Source organism: Oncorhynchus nerka, linkage group LG22 (assembly GCF_034236695.1).
Source record: "Oncorhynchus nerka isolate Pitt River linkage group LG22, Oner_Uvic_2.0, whole genome shotgun sequence".
Classification (NCBI taxonomy): Eukaryota; Metazoa; Chordata; class Actinopteri; order Salmoniformes; family Salmonidae; genus Oncorhynchus; species Oncorhynchus nerka.
This window is the reverse complement of record NC_088417.1, coordinates 14,882,037-14,901,025: the sequence shown is the minus strand read 5'-3', so window position 1 is coordinate 14,901,025 and position 18,989 is coordinate 14,882,037. Positions and strand designations below refer to the sequence as shown.

Sequence of the window (18,989 nt, the reverse complement as noted above, 5' to 3'; positions counted from 1 at the left end):
AGTGTTACCCAAAAAATGGGTTGCATTTTCTATTGTCCAGTCCACGTACTGTTACTATTCTGTACAAGCCCCTCCCCCCTCTTCCTCCTCTCTCCAATCCAAAGCCACTCTCTATGACCCTTGACCTCTAGCCACATTCCCCCCTCTTTTCTCTCCTCCAATCCTGGCCCTTCACCTGTTGTGTTTTGCCTGTCGTTGGTGCTTTGTCATTGTGTCTGCTTGACTTTCGCTTATTGCAGATATGTTACTGAATTTGTGGACCTGGGCAATGTCTCAGCATTACGGACATTCAGAGTCCTACGAGCACTGAAAACTATCTCAGTCATCCCAGGTGAGAAGGGAGTTTCAAACACTAAGACACCACCCACCGCTGGAAGAACTAAACCCCCCGGCTACGTTCCAATACGTCCTTATTAGCACACTACTTAGGATGAAGCAATGCATTCAAAGTGGCCTGCTAGTGTGGGTATTGGAACAGAGTCCCTTGTCATTTCATTTTTGTTTCTGTTGATTAAAAAACCAGTGAGTGGAAATGCCAGAGGTGTAGGAAATGAGACCTTTGGGTTGGGCAACCTCTGATTCAAAATGGAGGATTCTCACATTTTTAGGTACTCTATAGAATATGTTTGCCTATAGTTTGTTTTCTATTAAGATGTTAAGTTTGTATGTCAGTCATTTATTAAAAATTAAAAATAAAATACATTTAAAAAATCTAGTGGCCATGCACCCACGCTTGCGTTCACCTGCTATATGCAAACACTATGCTATAGACATCAACAAAGTGAATGTAGTCCATGGATAAAGTTTCAGCATGACATCTGGCCTGAAGCCCAAAGATCATGTTACCTTTGGGGTGGCAGGTAACCTAGTGGTTAGAGCGTTGGGCTAGTAACCAAAAGGTTGCTGGATCAAATCCCCGAGCTGTAAAAATCTGTCGTTCTGCCCCTGAACAAGGCAGGTCCACACACTCACTCTTCCCTGGTAGGCTGTCATTGTAAATACTATTTTGTTCTTAATTAACTGACTTTCCTAGTTAAATAAAGGTTAAACTCAACAGGTCTCATTCACCCTTAGTGTTTAACATCAAACATGCATGGGTATAGGCAAATACCACTTCATATGGTAATAATATCTCAATTCACAACAGACGCTCCCCATTCAGAACGGATCTCTAATCAAGTAGGACTAAATCTTGTTTGGATGAAATAGCTGTACAGTACCCTTAGGAACATATAGTGCAGTATATTTCTGAGCAGGATCCTATATGATTTAGGATCTTAATTTGATCACCTTGTTGTTGGAGGAAATGTCATGCACAGCACGAAACGCAAACTTGTAGTGTATTCATGGTCTATAAATACTTCTAAAGTTTGTAATTTCCACTTTAAAATGTCTGAATTGATTTGATCTAATATAAAATATATCTACCCCTACAAAAAATGTAATTCATTATAATCCAAACAATAATTCACATTTTCTGTTGCTGCAGGATTATTTTCCTGCTGTGATAAACTGGCCAAATTAAGATCCTACATCTGTAATCCTAAAGTACATAACATGTCCACTTGACCTGACCAGGGAAAAACCCTCAACCCTACTTTTTACTTTAGCCTAACTAGGGCCTGGAGTTTTTCCTGGTTAGGTCACATAGGGATTGCCAGTACCATAGGTACCCAGTATCTACTCTGAAAGGGCTAACTTACATCAGTCATGGCCCAGGTATTCCACCACTACTTCCTGTTGTCTGGTGCTCTTCAGAGACATGGTGCGTCAGGCTCTTCACGGCTGACCTCCTTTGGCCCACGCCGTCTGCTGTAAATGCCAGAGTGGAAGTGATGGCTTAGAGTCTGTCAATTCTTCTTTGTGTTCATACTGTACTGTGCAGCATTCTGACCCTGCTCCAGCTAATCCAGTAGGAATCAGGATAGTGAGATAATAGCATAGGCTCCGATGATATATAGTTAGCTAGCAAACAAAATGCTAGGAAAGCTTGAAAATGCTTTGGGCACACTCTGAGACAGGGTTAAAGTCTAAATATGTCAGTCAGCCAGCCAGCCAGTCAGTAAATTAGTCAGCCGACCAACCAGCCAGCCAGCTAGTCAGTTAGTTTGTCAGCCAACCAGCCAGCCAGCTAGCCAGTTAGTTTGTCAGCCAGTCAGCCGCCATAGTCAGCCAGTCAGTTAGTTTGTCAGCCAACCAACCAGCCAGCCAGCCAGCCAGCCAGCTAGCCAGTTAGTTTGTCAGCCAGTCAGCCGCCATAGTCAGCCAGCCAGTTAGTTTGTCAGCTAGTCAACCAGTCAGTTAGTTTGTCAGCCAACCAGCCAGCCAGCCAGCCAGCTAGTCAGTTAGTTTGTCAGCCAACCAGCCAGCCAGCCAGCCAGCTAGTCAGTTAGTTTGTCAGCCAACCAGCCAACCAGCCAGCCAGCCAGCCAGCCAGCTAGCCAGTTAGTTTGTCAGCCAGTCAGCCGCCATAGTCAGCCAGTCAGTTAGTTTGTCAGCCAGCCAGCCAGTCAGATAGTTTGTCAGCCAGTCAGCCGCCATAGTCAGCCAGTCAGTTAGTTTGTCAGCTAGTCAGCCAGTCAGATAGTTTGTCAGCCAGCCAGCCAGTTAGTTTTTCAGTCAGTCAGTTGGTTTGTCAGTCAGTCAGTCAGTTATTTAGTTTGTTAGCCAGTCAGCCAGCCAGCCAGCCAAAACTAGTTCAATTAGATGGTTTCACTCATTATTTTGGGAAGTGTCTGTTGTCAATGAGCATACATTGTGAATTTGCGGTGCATTTTTGAAATCTCGAAAAGAAACGCAAGACAATTTTTCTTCCTGCTGTGGTTAGTTTGTTTGCGTTAGATTTCTTTTTGTCTTCACTGTGGTGTTGGTGTCTTAAAGTTGTGTTTGGCTTTGTTGCTTTGATGTTCTGAATTTGTTACTGTACAGTATATTTAATCCATGTCATGTTTATGGATAGTGAGTCGTTGTATTGTTTCTAATACAATAGTTGTAATTTGTATAATGTATTATACATAGTAATACACTGTACTTAAGTTACTGTTACTACTATACTGTATGTGATTGTAAAAAGTAACCAGACAAGTAGCTTCCAGAATTTTAAATATTTTTTTCAAAATGTTTTGTTAATAAATGACATATTCACAATAAATATAACTTCAGATTCGAGATCTAAACCAACTCCTTATGATTACACGGAGCTAGCTAGCCAAAGATAATTACCGTGTCCATTTCCATGTCCATGTGTGTGTATGCTGACCTATTGACCTCTGCCCCTGTTTTCCTGGGAAGGCCTGAAGACCATCGTGGGTGCGCTGATCCAGTCAGTGAAGAAGCTGGCGGACGTGATGATCCTAACCGTTTTCTGCCTCAGTGTGTTCGCCCTCATCGGCCTTCAGCTCTTCATGGGTAACCTACGACAGAAGTGCGTACGCAGCACGGCGCACTGCGTCAACAACACCCTCAACACCAACACAACCTTTTTCTGCAACAACCGGACGTGGTCCTCACTCAAAGACTTTATTGCAGACGAAGGTGAGCACTGTGTGTCAGTTAAATGCCTTTTTTATTGATTCATGAATGTATCACTTATTTAAAATGTTGACCCTATTGAGAGCAGATATTTGTTATGTTTGAGGAGACTGAAAATAGTCAGCCAGTCAGTTAGTTTGTCAGCCAGTCAGCCAGCCAGCCATTGTTAATTTTCCAGCCAGCCAGTCAGTTAGTTTGTCAGCCAGCCAGCCATTGTTAATTTGCCAGCCAGCCAGTCAGTTACTTTGTCAGCCAGTCAGTTCATTTGTCTGTCAGTCAGCCAGCCAGTCAGTTAGTTTGTCAGCAAGCCAGTCAGCCAGTCAGTCTGTTTGTCAGCCAGTCAGTTCCTTTGTCACTATTAGAAGACCTCTCTTCTATTGGAGTTTTCCTGTACTGCATAGTTGAGCTTTGTGCCAAAATGAGAACCCCAACGAATACTCTGCAGTGGGCAGTTATATTTGATATTTGAATATACAGTATATTATATATACAGTTGAAGTCAGAAGTTTACATACACTTTAGCCAAATATATTTAAACTCAGTTTTTCACAATTCCTGACATTTAATCCTAGTAAAAATTCCCTGTCTTAGGTCAGTTAGGATCACCACTTTATTTTAAGAATGTGAAATGTCAGAATAATAGTGTAGGAGTAGACCAAGGCACAGCATGAGTAGAGTTCCACATATTTTTAATAAACCGAAACTCAGCAAAACAAAACAAAATAAAACAAACAAGCACAAACGAACCGTGCCGCTACTGGTGCACACTGGCAACTATCCGTAGACAAGATCCCACGAATACCAATGGGGAAATGGCTACCTAAATATGATCCCCAATCAGAGACAACGATAAACAGCTGCCTCTGATTGGGAAACATAGCAGGCCACCATAGGAATACAAAAAATCCTAGATGACCCACCCTAGTCACTATCACGCCCCAACCAACATAGAGAATAAACAGCTTTCTATGGTCAAGGCGTGACAAGAGAATGATTTCTTTCAGCTTTTATTCTTTCCTCACATTCCCAGTGGGTCAGAAGTTTACATACACTCAATTAGTATTTGTTAGCATTGCCTTCAAATTGTTTAACTTGGGTCAAACATTTGTGTAGCCTTCCACAAGCTTCCCACAATAAGTTGGGTGAATTTTGGCCCATTCCTCCTGACAGAGCTGGTGTAACTGAGTCAGGTTGTCGGCCTCCTTGCTTGCACACACTTTTTCTGTTCTGCCCACACATTTTCTATAGGATTGAGGTCATGGCTTTGTGATGACCACTCCAATACCTTGACTTTGTTGTCCTTAAGTCATTTTGCCACAACTTTGGAAGTATGCTTGGGGTCATTGTCCATTTGGAAGACCCATTTGCGACCAAGCTTAACTTCCTGACTGATGTCTTGAGATGTTGCTTCAATATATCAACATAATTTTCCATCTCATGCCATCTATTTTGTGAAGTGCACCAGTCCCTCCTGCAGCAAAGCACCCCCACAACATGATGCTGCCACCCCCATGCTTCACGGTTGGGATGGTGTTCTTCAGCTTGCAAGCCTCCCCCTTTTTCCTCCAAACATAGCAATGGTCATTATGGCCAAACAGTTCTATTTTTGTTTCATCAGACCAGAGGACATTTCTCCAAAAAGTACGATCTTTGTCCCCATGTGCAGTTGCAAACCGTAGTCTGGCTATTTTTATGGTGGTTTTTGAGCAGTGGCTTCATCCTTGCTGAGCGGCCTTTCAAGTTATGTCGACATAGGACTCGTGTCACTGTGGATATACTGTAGATACTTTTCTACCTGTTTTCTCCAGCGTCTTCACAAGGTCCTTTTCTGTTATTGTGGGATTGATTTTCACTTTTCACACCAAAGTACGTTCATCTCTAGGAGACAGAACGTGTCTCCTTCCTGAGTGGTATGACGGCTGCGTGGTCCCATGGTGTTTATACTTGTGTACTATTGTTTGTACAGATGAATGTGGTACCTTCAGGTGTTTGGAAATTGCTCCCAAGGATGAACCAGACTTTTGGAGGTCTACAATTGTTTTTCTGAGGTCTTGGTTGATTTCTTTTGATTTTCCAAGCAAAGAGGCATTGAGTTTGAAGGTAGGCCTTGAAATACATCCACAGGTACACCTCCAATTGACTCAAATGATGAAGAAGCTTATATAATATATCTGTATATATCTGTAAACAATTGTTGGAAATATTCCTTGTGTCATGCACAAAGTAGATGTCCTAACCAACTTGCCAAAACTGTAGTTTGTTTATGAGAAATTTGTGGAGTGGTTGAAAAACGAGTTTTAATGACTCCATCCTAAGTGATGTTAACTTCCGACTTCAACTGTACATCACATGCAACTCGTAATAAGACTAAGCAATTAGCCTATTCAAATGTTTATCTGACTACATAAAGATAATAAGCAACATGTCAGACACTATGGCTGAGTTACAGTAATAGAACACTATAGTTGAGTTACAGTAATATAACACTATAGTTCCAGTAATATAACACTATAGTTGAGTTACAGTAATATAACACTATAGTTACAGTAATAGAACACTATAGTTACAGTAATATAACACTATAGTTACCGTAATAGAACACTATAGTTGAGTTACAGTAATAGAACACTATAGTTGAGTTACAGTAATAGAACACTGTATCTGAGTTACAGTAATAGAACACTATAGTTGAGTTACACTAATAGAACACTATAGTAATAGAACACTATAGTTACAGTAATAGAACACTATAGTTACAGTAATAGAACACTATAGTTGAGTTACAGTAATAGAACACTATAGTTGAGTTACAGTAATAGAACACTGTAGCTGAGTTACAGTAATAGAACACTATAGTTGAGTTACAGTAATAGAACACTATAGTTACAGTAATAGAACACTATAGTTACAGTAATAGGACACTATTTTTTCATTTTTTTTTCATTTCACCTTTATTTAACCAGGTAGGCTAGTTGAGAACAAGTTCTCATTTGCAACTGCGACCTGGCCAAGATAAAGCATAGCAGTGTGAACAGACAACACAGAGTTACACATGGAATAAACAATTAACAAGTCAATAACACAGTAGAAAAAAATGGGCAGTCTATATACAATGTGTGCAAAAGGCATGAGGAGGTAGGCGAATAATACAATTTTGCAGATTAACACTGGGGTGATAAATGATCAGATGGTCATGTACAGGTAGAGATATTGGTGTGCAAAAGAGCAGAAAAGTAAATAAATAAATAAAAAAAACAGTATAAAAACAGTATGGGAATGAGGTAGGTGAAAATGGGTGGACTATTTACCAATAGACTATGTACAGCTGCAGCGATCGGTTAGCTGCTCGGATAGCTGATGTTTGAAGTTGGTGAGGGAGATAAAAGTCTCCAACTTCAGCGATTTTTGCAGTTCGTTCCAGTCACAGGCAGCAGAGTACTGGAACGAAAGGCGGCCAAATGAGGTGTTGGCTTTAGGGATGACCAGTGAGATACACCTGCTGGAGCGTGTGCTACGGATGGGTGTTGCCATCGTGACCAGTGAACTGAGATAAGGCGGAGCTTTACCTAGCATGGACTTGTAGATGACCTGAGCCAATGGGTCTGGCGACGAATATGTAGCGAGGGCCAGCCGACTAGAGCATACAAGTCGCAGTGGTGGGTGGTATAAGGTGCTTTGGTGACAAAACGGATGGCACTATGATAGACTGCATCCAGTTTGCTGAGTAGAGTGTTGGAAGCCATTTTGTAGATGACATCGCTGAAATCGAGGATCGGTAGGATAGTCAGTTTTACTAGGGTAAGCTTGGCGGCGTGAGTGAAGGAGGCTTTGTTGCGGAATAGAAAGCCGACTCTTGATTTGATTTTCGATTGGAGATGTTTGATGAGTCTGGAAGGAGAGTTTGCAGTCTAGCCAGACACCTAGGTACTTATAGATGTCCACATATTCAAGGTCGGAACCATCCAGGGTGGTGATGCTAGTCGGGCATGCGGGTGCAGGCAGCGATCGGTTGAAAAGCATGCATTTGGTTTTACTCGCGTTTAAGAGCAGTTGGAGGCCACGGAAGGAGTGCTGTATGGCATTGAAGCTCGTTTGGAGGTTAGATAGCACAGTGTCCAATGACGGGCCGAAAGTATATAGAATGGTGTCGTCTGCGTAGAGAGGTGGATCAGGGAATCGCCCGCAGCAAGAGCAACATCATTGATATATACAGAGAAAAGAGTCGGCCCGAGAATTGAACCCTGTGGCACCCCCACAGAGACTGCCAGAGGACCGGACAGCATGCCCTCCGATTTGACACACTGAACTCTGTCTGCAAAGTAATTGGTGAACCAGGCAAGGCAGTCATCCGAGAAACCGAGGCTATTGAGTCTGCCGATAAGAATATGGTGATTGACAGAGTCGAAAGCCTTGGCGAGGTCGATGAAGACGGCTGCACAGTACTGTTTTTTATCGATGGCGGTAATGATGTCGTTTAGTACCTTGAGCGTGGCTGACGTGCACCCGTGACCGGCTCGGAAACCAGATTGCACAGCGGAGAAGGTACGGTGGGATTCGAGATGTTTGTTGACTTGGCTTTCGAAGACCTTAGATAGGCAGGGCAGGATGGATATAGGTCTATAGCAGTTTGGGTCCAGGGTGTCTCCCCCTTTGAAGAGGGGGATGACTGCGGCAGCTTTCCAATCCTTGGGGATCTCAGACGATATGAAAGAGAGGTTGAACAGGCTGGTAATAGGGGTTGCGACAATGGCGGCAGATAGTTTCAGAAATAGAGGGTCCAGATTGTCAAGCCCAGCTGATTTGTACGGGTCTAGGTTTTGCAGCTCTTTCAGAACATCTGCTATCTGGATTTGGGTAAAGGAGAACCTGGAGAGGCTTGGGCGAGGAGCTGCGGGGGGGGGCGGAGCTGTTGGCCGAGGTTGGAGTAGCCAGGCGGAAGGCATGGCCAGCCGTTGAGAAGTGCTTATTGAAGCTTTCGATAATCGTGGATTTATCGGTGGAGACCGTGTTACCTAGCCTCAGTGCAGTGGGCAGCTGGGAGGAGGTGCTCTTGTTCTCCATGGACTTCACAGTGTCCCAGAACTTTTTGGAGTTGGAGCTACAGGATGCAAACTTCTGCCTGAAGAAGCTGGCCTTAGCTTTCCTGACTGACTGCGTGTATTGGTTCCTGACTTCCCTGAACAGTTGCATATCACGGGGGCTATTTGATGCTATTGCAGTCCGCCACAGGATGTTTTTGTGCTGGTCGAGGGCAGTCAGGTCTGGAGTGAACCAAGGGCTGTATCTGTTCTTGGTTCTGCATTTTTTGAACGGAGCATGCTTATCTAAAATGGTGAGGAAGTTACTTTTAAAGAATGACCAGGCATCCTCAACTGACGGGATGAGGTCAATGTCCTTCCAGGATACCCGGGCCAGGTCGATTAGAAAGGCCTGCTCACAGAAGTGTTTTAGGGAGCGTTTGACAGTGATGAGGGTGGTCGTTTGACTGCGGCTCCGTGGCGGATACAGGCAATGAGGCAGTGATCGCTGAGATCCTGGTTGAAGACAGCGGAGGTGTATTTGGAGGGCCAGTTGGTCAGGATGACGTCTATGAGGGTGCCCTTGTTTACAGAGTTAGGGTTGTACCTGGTGGGTTCCTTGATGATTTGAGTGAGATTGAGGGCATCTAGCTTACATTGTAGGACTGCCGGGGTGTTAAGCATATCCCAGTTTAGGTCACCTAACAGAACAAACTCTGAAGCTAGATGGGGGCGATCAATTCACAAATGGTGTCCAGGGCACAGCTGGGAGCTGAGGGTGGCCGGTAGCAGGCGGCAACAGTGAGAGACTTATTTCTGGAGAGGGTAATTTTCAAAATTAGTAGTTCGAACTGTTTGGGTATGGACCTGGAAAGTATGACATTACTTTGCAGGCTATCTCTGCAGTAGACTGCAACTCCGCCCCTTTGGTAGTTCTATCTTGACGGAAGATGTTATAGTTGGGTATGGAAATCTCTGAATTTTGGTGGCCTTCCCGAGCCAGGATTCAGACACGGCAAGGACATCAGGGTTAGCAGAGTGTGTTAAAGCAGTGAGTAAAACAAACTTAGGGAGGAGGCTTCTGATGTTGACATGCATAAAACCAAGGCTTTTTCGATCACAGAAGTCAACAAATGAGGGTACCTGGGGACATGCAGGGCCTGGGTTTACCTCCACATCACCCGCGGAACAGAGAAGGAGTAGTATGAGGGTGCGGCTAAAGGCTATCAAAACTGGTCGCCTAGAGCGTTGGGGGCAGAGGGTAAGAGGAGCAGGTTTCTGGGCATGGTAGAATATATTCAGGGCATAATGCGCAGACAGGGGTATGGTGGGGTGCGGGTACAGCGGAGGTAAGCCCAGGCACTGGGTGATGATGAGACAGGTTGCATCTCTGGACATGCTGGTTGTAATGGGTGAGGTCACCGCATGTGTGGGAGGTGGAAACAAAGGAGGTAACAGGGGTATGCAGAGTGGGTCTAGGGGCTCCATTGTGAACTAAAACAATTATAACTAACCTGAACAACAGTATACAAGGCATATTGACATCTGAGAGAGACATACAGCGAGGCATACAGTAATCACAGGTGTTGAATTTGGAAAGCTAGCTAAAAACAGTAGGCGGGGCTAATCCGCTAGCACAACAAACAGCAGGTAAAATGGCGTTGACTAGGCAACGGGGCCGACAGGTAAGACAAACAAGCAGAAAGGAGTACCGTGAATAATGGACAGTCCAGCGTGCGTCAGCTATGTAGCCAAGAGATCAGTGTCCAGGGGGCAGCGGTGGATGGGCAGGGGGGCTGGGCTGGCGAGTGTTATCCAGGTTTTTTTTATTTTTTTTTTATTTTTTTTTAAACTAACAATGACTAACTAGCTTGTAGCTAGTTAGCTGGTTAGCGTCTGGAGGTTCTTGAGTGTGTCATAAAAATAAAAGTATAGTTGAGTTAACTATAGTTGAGTTACAGTAATAGAACACTATAGTTACAGTAATAGAACACTATAGTTGAGTTACAGTAATAGAACACTATAGTTGAGTTACAGTAATAGAACACTAGAGTTGAGTTACAGTAATAGAACACTATAGTTGAGTTACAGTAATAGAACACTATAGTTACAGTAATAGAACACTATAGTTACAGTAATAGAACACTATAGTTGAGTTACAGTAATAGAACAATATAGTTACAGTAATAGAACACTATAGTTGAGTTACAGTAATAGAACACTATAGTTGAGTTACAGTAATAGAACACTATAGTTGAGTTACAGTAATAGAACACTATAGTTGAGTTAATTGCTTTGTAAAAATGAGTGGATTCACATAGAAGACATAAAGCTTATGTTACAAGGCTTTAACAACATTACAAGGCAATATTCTAAGCATGGTCAGAGAGAGAGAGAGAGAGAGAGAGAGAGAGAGAGAGAGAAACAATATCTTGTGCCTTGGCTCATAGGAGAGGGAGAGAAAGAGAGAGTGTAGGCCAGCGCAGGTCAGGAACAAACTTGTTGACCAATAGCTTTACTGTTGAGTTAACTTCCAATCAGATATCAGACCTACATGATGCAAAGACTGGCACAATCTAATTAGACTCATGAAATGGCGTGGGCGTGCCTCAAGTTTCTGTGAAGTTGAGTTTTCACTCAAGGCTATGTGTGTTGTTGACTTGTGATACGATATCCTCGGAATATGAGACAGTGAACAACACTGCAGCAGTAGTTTAATGGTATTACTGCCCTCAAAGTGACTCTTCTTATCAGCTGTATGCAACGATGCGTGTGTGTTGTCTTCGGAACACCTCAGTGTCTCTCCCACCCACATTTAGTCTCACCTCTTTGAAGCAGAGGGTCTGTTGTCTTTACATCATGTGGCTCTGATATCTGATTGGAAGTTATCTCAACAGTAAAGCTATTGGTCAACAAGTCAGATTTTGAATCCTAACAACAGATTCTTAAAAAAGGGTCTTAGATTCATTGTTATCTCTCTTCTTTGTTCCTGACCTGTGCTGGCCTACACTCTCTCTTTCTCTCCCTCTCCTATGAGCTATGGGCCAAGGCACAAGCCATGGTTTCTTTGTCTCTGTTAGTGTATAAGATGAATGTGCTGTAATATAGACCTGGTTTCAAACAGTATTTTAAATCTTTCAAATACTCTCAATGCTTGCTTTAGCCTGCCTGTAGGGCCAGATGGGCAGAGTTTGTATGTTTGGGACTATAAAATTGGCTACATCAAGCTCAATCCAGCACAGTGAAAGTATTTTACTGATTTCATCTAGTTAAACTCAGGTCTGGCTCTCATACTGTCGTAGCGATTGACGTTTCTTAACTGCACTAATATGGTCACGATGTTGGTCGTGGGTCTCTTAGCTTTAGCTTGCAGTTGTTGTGTGACAGTGGTGTCAACAAAACGCTACTTGCAGCTATAACATGACATGTTTTGTAAGGGATAATTTGTAGCCTAGAAAAAAGTCCCACACAGCAGTTCAGAAGCTTGTCATGGGCACGCATGACATGGCAAAGTTCCATTCCAGTGTCCTCTTTACTGCACTATCCAAACAGGCAGTAACAGAGACAGCCCTGCAGCGATTGCACAACTAGAGTGGGTCCTCCCTCACTGACACAGATTATGGCATGCTTACTTTTGCTGCACAACACTGATGTGGGGCAGATGTTTAAATGAACAGTCGTTCCTCTAATCATGAATGGTCACGTGGCCGGACTTCGTATTTCATATTTCAAGTTATTACATATTTCAAGTTATTACATATTTCAAGTTATTACATATTTCATGATTGACATTTTCAGATTACTTCATGCAGTTACATATGTGTAGATGAGTTAGAGGGTCACGGACATTTTTTTACATTGTTCAAAGGCTGTGCTTCTCAATCCTGGTCCCGGGGACCCAAAGAGGTACACATTGTACGACGCTTAAAGATGACTGTACCTGAGACAACCAAACCAACAAGGCATTTCCTGAGATTGCATCTACTGTTTTTTTCTTTAAAACAGCAATAATGTAAAATTAATTTTAAAAAATACACAAAACACCCTTATCAAAATGTAAGACTCATCTTTCAAAAACACATCTAGTCAATCTGCATAGTACGGTGGTGAAATGTGAAAGCTGTCGCTGAAGAGTGGCTCTGGGCTGTCACTGAAAAGTGGCTCTGGGGTCCGGCTTTTGTGTGTGTGTGTGTGTGTGTGTGTGTGTGTGCGTGTGCGTGTGTGTGCGTGTGTGTGTGCGTGCGTACATGCGTGCGTGTGTGTTGGAGAGGTCCATGGTCCATAAAGGAGGAACATTTAAGGCCATGCTGAAACCAGGAATGCCGACAACTGACGGAGGGTTCGGGCCGCCTGCCAAAGTGCCAGTCAGGCGAGCCCTTCTCCAGCCCCTCTCCTCCTGCGGCTCCTCTCCCAGCCCCATAGTGGTCTAACGGCACTCAAACCCTCTAGAGTGGGACAGTGAAGCTGAAACGCTGTGAAAAGGAGGCAAGATAAAATGGAGGAACGCTTAGCATGAAGGAGCGTTGGAGTGGACATGGAACCTTCTGGACTTGTAATCTCTTAGTGTGCTCTAGTTGGAGTCGGCAGCAACACAGTCAACGGGTTATGCTATTGCTATTTATTCTTTCATTTCCATCCCCTTCAACTTCAAGCAGTCTCTGCTATCCATCACCTTACACAAATGTAAAATGTCCAAGGCAGGCCTCGGTATTGATCCCTAAAAGCTCGGGTGAAACACGAAACAAAACAATTTTCTTAATTTGATAAATGGCTAAAATCGTACGTCCAGTGGGTTATTTAAGGGTGGACTGATGTAAGATCAATGTTGATGCCTTATGATTAATATAGTCAATAAACTTCTTTCCCCAACCAGGGCAGGAGTTCTGGTCATAAGGTCTGAGTGCCACTGACAGACCTTTGACCTTGAGATGAAAATGTTTGTAGGATCAGCAATACTAGTGCCATGTAATCAAGTTAATCCCTTTAATCAAACGAATCACTGTAATCACATTAATCAAATCCAGGTCTCATCCATTATATTCTATTTTTATTTTTGAAAACTACTACAAAGTGTATTCAAATTAATCCTTGTAATCAAATGAATCAAATCCAGGCCTCTTCTGTTATTTTCTTTGATTTCAGATAACTACTACAAAGTGGAGGGAGCGAAGGATGCCTTAATATGTGGGGACGGGAGTGATGCTGGGTAAGTGACTACTAGTTCTCGTCCTTCCTTTGCTCTTCTTGCTATCAGTGAAGAAAAGCCAGTGATTATGAATGTGGGTTAGAGTGATGATAGCTTGGTCCCATTCTGTACGTGCTGTTGCCAGCTCTCCTCTTATTAATCTTGTTTTGCATGGCTGAAGCCCAAACAGACTGGACCACCAGGCTAGTATATCGGTGGCTTGTAGATGGTACAACCATAGCCTCGTGAACCATAGCCTTGTGAACCATAGCCTCGTGAACCATAGACTCATGAACCATAGACTCATGCGGTATAGTCTAATCTAGTACATGCCGTTGAGCATTACCAAAGGACGTCACGAAGGGGCCCTGAGGTTAAGGTTTAGGTGGCTGAGGTGATGCCTGTCGCTGTGTGGCTAAGTCAACAGAGATAGCCTGGCTCTGAGGGTGTGAGTCAGCAAAACGGACTGATGGCGACCGATGGTGACTCAGCTGCCCTCAGGCTGTAGAGAGACGAGACCATGGGTTTATCATCCACCACCCAGTCTGTGAGAGCCAATAGGCTTTAACAAGAGAGTGGGCCTTGACAGTGATGTTAATTATGGTTGTGTTTATTATGTGCCTGAGGTGGTTTCTCCAAACTCTGCTTAATGAGTAACCTTGTCTTGGACGGGAACACTTGTGTTAGCTCCCAGAGCTAATGCCTTGTTTAGGCTTTATCTCAGAGGGATAATGTCTTTTTGAGTCGTGTGGATGGCACTGGTGTTCTAGGCAGTAGTCTTACAGGTCCAAGAAGGACTGAATCCCATAGTTAAAAAAACAATTTTTTGCTGTCAAAATGCGTAACCTTTAGTTATTGTAGGACAGTTGGAGGAATGTGGATAGAAGTAAACCCAGCTTATAAATTCAGTGTCATTTTGTGTAACTCATAACTTTGGTGTGTGTAACTTTGTTTTAAAGATTGGGGACAACTCCATTTTACAGTTGATAATACTTTAAAAAATTAGCACAATTGTAATAATTTTTTCTACAATTAATATTTATCTCCCACATTGACTGTACTGTAATGAAATTGACCTAAACCCAACTCTGATATATTTTGGACCGAGATTTGGAATGGCAAGGGGATGTACTCTATTTTGGACTGAGATGGGAGTGGTGATTTGGAGAACATACCTGTTGCTGCTTGACTGTGACCTCTAAAATCCCACAGAGTTTACAGTGTTTTTTATTTTACCTTTATTTTACTAGGCAAGTGAGTTAAGAACAAATTCTTAACAGTGGGTTAACTGCCTGTTCTGGGGCAGAAAGACAGATTTGTACCTTGTCAGCTCGGGGATTTGAACTTGCAACCTTCGGTTACTAGTCCAACGCTCTAACCACTAGGCTACCCTGCCGCCCTATTTTAGGAGACAAAGCGGCAGTTTTGTTGTCAACAGTAAAGAAGGAAATGAGCCTGGACATAACTACACTGAGTACGCAACGGTGAAAAACATTTGTCCTTGAAAATGTGGCATCTTTCTTAATCAAGAAATAACATCTAAGTCACTTTCACATACAGACAGCCTTGGGGACGAAGGGGCTGTTCATTGCACATGATATCTGTGTTGTCCCAAACCCTCTGATGTAGGTCTGAGACACTCTCAGTCTCAATCTCAACCCGGCTACTCATCAAATTGTCCATAGACATAGAAGTAATGAATACCCTTAACTTTAGCGCGGCCCGTTCCACCGACACTCTAATCCTGTAATGCCAAGTGCTTTTGGAGCGGCGGGCAGGAGTGGCAGGAGAGGAGTTTTTGATGTCAACGCTGCCAGGGCAAAGATCTAGGAATTTACAAATGTAAATAATACCCATCTGTGTTCTGTTGGGTGCCAAGCACGAGTGTTCCCCACTGTTTCCACGTTGATTAGAAATAAGTCTCTGTTTCTGGTCTGATATTGATATTTGAACAACTGTAATGGGTTCAAATACATGGTTTGTGTTGGTGCAGGACATTATTGGAAGGTATCAGTGGTGGAAAAAGTACTCAATTGTCATACTTGAGTAAAAGTAAAGATACCTTAATAGAAAATGACAAGTAAAAGTGCAAGTAACCCAGTAAAATACTACTTGAGGAAAAGTCTAAAAGTATTTAGTTTTAAATATACTTAAGTATCAAAAGTATAACTCATTTCACATTCCTTACCAGACGGAACAATTTTCTTGTTTTGTTTCATTTACGGATAGCCAGGGGCACACTCCAACACTCAGATATAATTCCCTACTGCCTCTGCCAGATCAGAGGCAGTAGGGATGACCAGGGATATTCTCTTGAGTGTGTAAATTGGGCCATTTTACTATCCTGCTAAGTATTCAAAATGGAATGAGTACTTTTGGTTGTTGGGGAAAATGTTTACATTATTTTCTTTAGGAATGTAGTGAAGTAAAAGTAAAAGTTGTCAAAAATATAAATAGTTAAGTACAGATACCGAAAAAAGTAAGTAGTATTTTAAAGTATTTTTTACTTAAGTACTTTACACCACTGGAAGGTATCCATTATTGGAATGCACTTGTTATCCGTATGAATACATGGATAAATGTATTAGAAACAGATCAATCAATAAGTAAGTAACTATACTGAATATAAATTTAAACGCAACATGCAACAATTTCAACAATTTTACTGAGTTATAGTTCATATAAGGAAATCCGTCAATTGAAATAAATTTGTTAGGCTCTAGTCTATGGATTTCACATGACTCGGCATGGGCGCAGGCATGAGTGGGCCTATCCATTTGTGGGCCTGGGAGGGCATAGGCAACATGGGAGTCAGGCCCACCCACTGGGGAGCCAGGCCCAGCAAATCAGAAGGAGTTTTTCCCCACAAAAGGGCTTTATTGCAGACAGAAATGCTCATCAGTTTCATCAGCAGTCCGGTGGCTGGTCTCGGACGATACCACGGGTGAAGAAGCCGGAAGTGGACGTCCTGGGCTGGCGTGGTTACACGTGGTCTGTGGTTGTGAGGCCGGTTGGACATGCTGCCAAATTCTCTCAAATGATGTTGGAGGCGGCTTATCGTAGAGAAATTAACATTAACATTATCTGGCAACAGCTCTGGTGGACATCCATGCAATCAGCCAGCCAATTGCATGCTCCCTCAAAACTTGACATCTGTGGCATTGTGTTGCGTGACAAAACTGCACATTTTAGAATGGCCTTTTGTTGTCCCCAGCACAAGGTGCACCTGTGTAATGATCATGCTGTTTAATCAGCTTCTTGACATGCCACACCTGTCAGGTGGTTGGATTATGTTGGCAAAGGAGAAATGCTCACTAACAGGGATGTAAACAAATTTCTGCACAAAATTTGAAAGAAATAAGCTTTTAGTGCATATTGGAACATTTCAGGGATCTTTTATTTCAGCTCATGAAACACTGGACCAACACTGCATTTATATATTTGTTCTGTATAGATTCAATTATTCAATAAATATTAGATGTCATTGTCTTATTATTTTGTGCGTGCCTAAAGTCACTGTTTTGCCAGATTTGAAGAGTATCATTTAAGTGGTTTTATGAGCTCTTTGAACCAGTGATCTGACATTGTTGCATCATATCAGGGTAATAGTCAGGTCGGGTCATGCTCACAGACAAAATAGTCCCCAATTTCAATTTCATCTCCTACTTTTATAGTTACAAGAGAAATAAGGAAAATGAATACCAACAACATTGCGCCCATGTCTTTTCCAGGAACTCACACAAGCAATCACACAGGCAATCTCCATCTTTTATGAGCAAAGGATGTGCTGACACATGATGCAAACCACCTCCAATGCCCTCAATGCCTGTGATGCTAGCTCTTTCAACTTTCCCCTTCCACAAATGTTTGAAACATTATCTTTAAAGCAGCTGTAATTGACAACGTGATATCATCAACATTCAAATCTATTTTTGATTATTCCTGTAAGACTGGGAATATATTGAACATATAAAGGACATTGGGGTTGTGAGTTATTGGGAGGCTGCCTAACGGGAGAGCAGTGTAACGGTCCATTGGGGTGAGTTATGATGGGCGGGGGACTCGGTGAATGTAACATCTGCCTTCAGCTACAAACAGACAAACAACAGATCTGTCTGTCTCTGAGAGATAACGGCCAATCCAAACGCACGATACAGCTTGTGTCCACGAATGATAAAACAGACAGATTCTAAGCTTTGTCTGTCTGGTGCATGGTGATTGGTCACCAAAGCTCTGATTTAGTCACCTTATTTCAGCCATTAATTAAAATGTAAATGGTACAATAAAGGATTTAAATCCGGTGGCCTTGCATGCCCTTACATTATGTCTCACCTTTATTTTTTCAATGTGTTTTTTTTTCTCCGAAATCCAAACACCCATCTAAGTGGTCAGAGGCTTGAACTTCCCCCCCAAATATTGACTAGAAAATACAGTGCATTTGGAACTTATTTAGATCTCTTGACTTTTTCCACATTTGGTTACATTACAGCCTTATTCCAAAATGGGTAAAATAAATAAAAATCTTTGTCAATCTACGTACAATACCCTATACTGATCAAGTGGATACAGTTTTTTAGACATTTTTGCAAATTATTTAAAAGAAAAAACTGATATCTTATTTACATAAGTATTCAGAACCTTTGCTTTAAGAATTGAAATTGAACTCAGGTGCATCCTGTTTCCATTCATCATCCTTCAGATGTTCTACAACTTGATTGGAGTCCACCTGTGGTAAATTCAATTGATTGGACATGATTTGGAAAGGTACACACCTGGCTTTATAATGTCCCACAGTTGACAGTGCATGTCAGAGCAAAAACTAAGACATGAGGTCGAAGGAATTGTCTGTAGAGCTCCGAGACAGGATTGTGTCGAGGCACAGATCTGGGGAAGATGTCTGCAGCACTGTGTCCCCAAGAACACAGTGGCCTCTATCATTCTTAAATGGAAGAAGTTTGGAACCACCAAGACTCTTTCTAGAGCTGGCTGCCCGGCCAAACTGAGCATCGGGGGAGAAGGGCCTTGGTCAGGGAGGTGACCAAGAATTCGAAGGTCACTCTGTCAGAGCTCCAGAGTTCCTCTGTTGAGATGGGAGAACCTCCCAGAATGACAACCATCTCTCAAGCCTTTATGGTAGAGAGGGCAGATGGAAGCCACTCCTGAGTAAAAGGCACATGACAGCCCGTTTGGAGTTAGCCAAAAGGCACCTAAAGACTCTCAGAAACAAGATTCTCTGGTCTGATGAAACCAATATT

At 42.7% G+C, this 18,989-nt stretch overlaps 1 protein-coding gene across 1 annotated transcript in view; it reads left to right on the top strand.

Moving 5' to 3' along the window:
* The first annotated feature begins 252 nt into the window (after window positions 1–252).
* Window positions 253–18,989, top strand: part of LOC115104883 (sodium channel protein type 2 subunit alpha-like) — a 152,833-nt gene continuing 134,096 nt past the window's right edge. Inside the window, exons 1-3 of the mRNA XM_029626256.2 lie at window positions 253–331; window positions 3,292–3,534; window positions 13,692–13,755. Of these exons, the coding sequence (XP_029482116.2) occupies window positions 3,348–3,534; window positions 13,692–13,755 (251 nt within the window). The 5' untranslated portion in view covers window positions 253–331; window positions 3,292–3,347. The remainder of the gene's footprint in view (window positions 332–3,291; window positions 3,535–13,691; window positions 13,756–18,989) is intronic.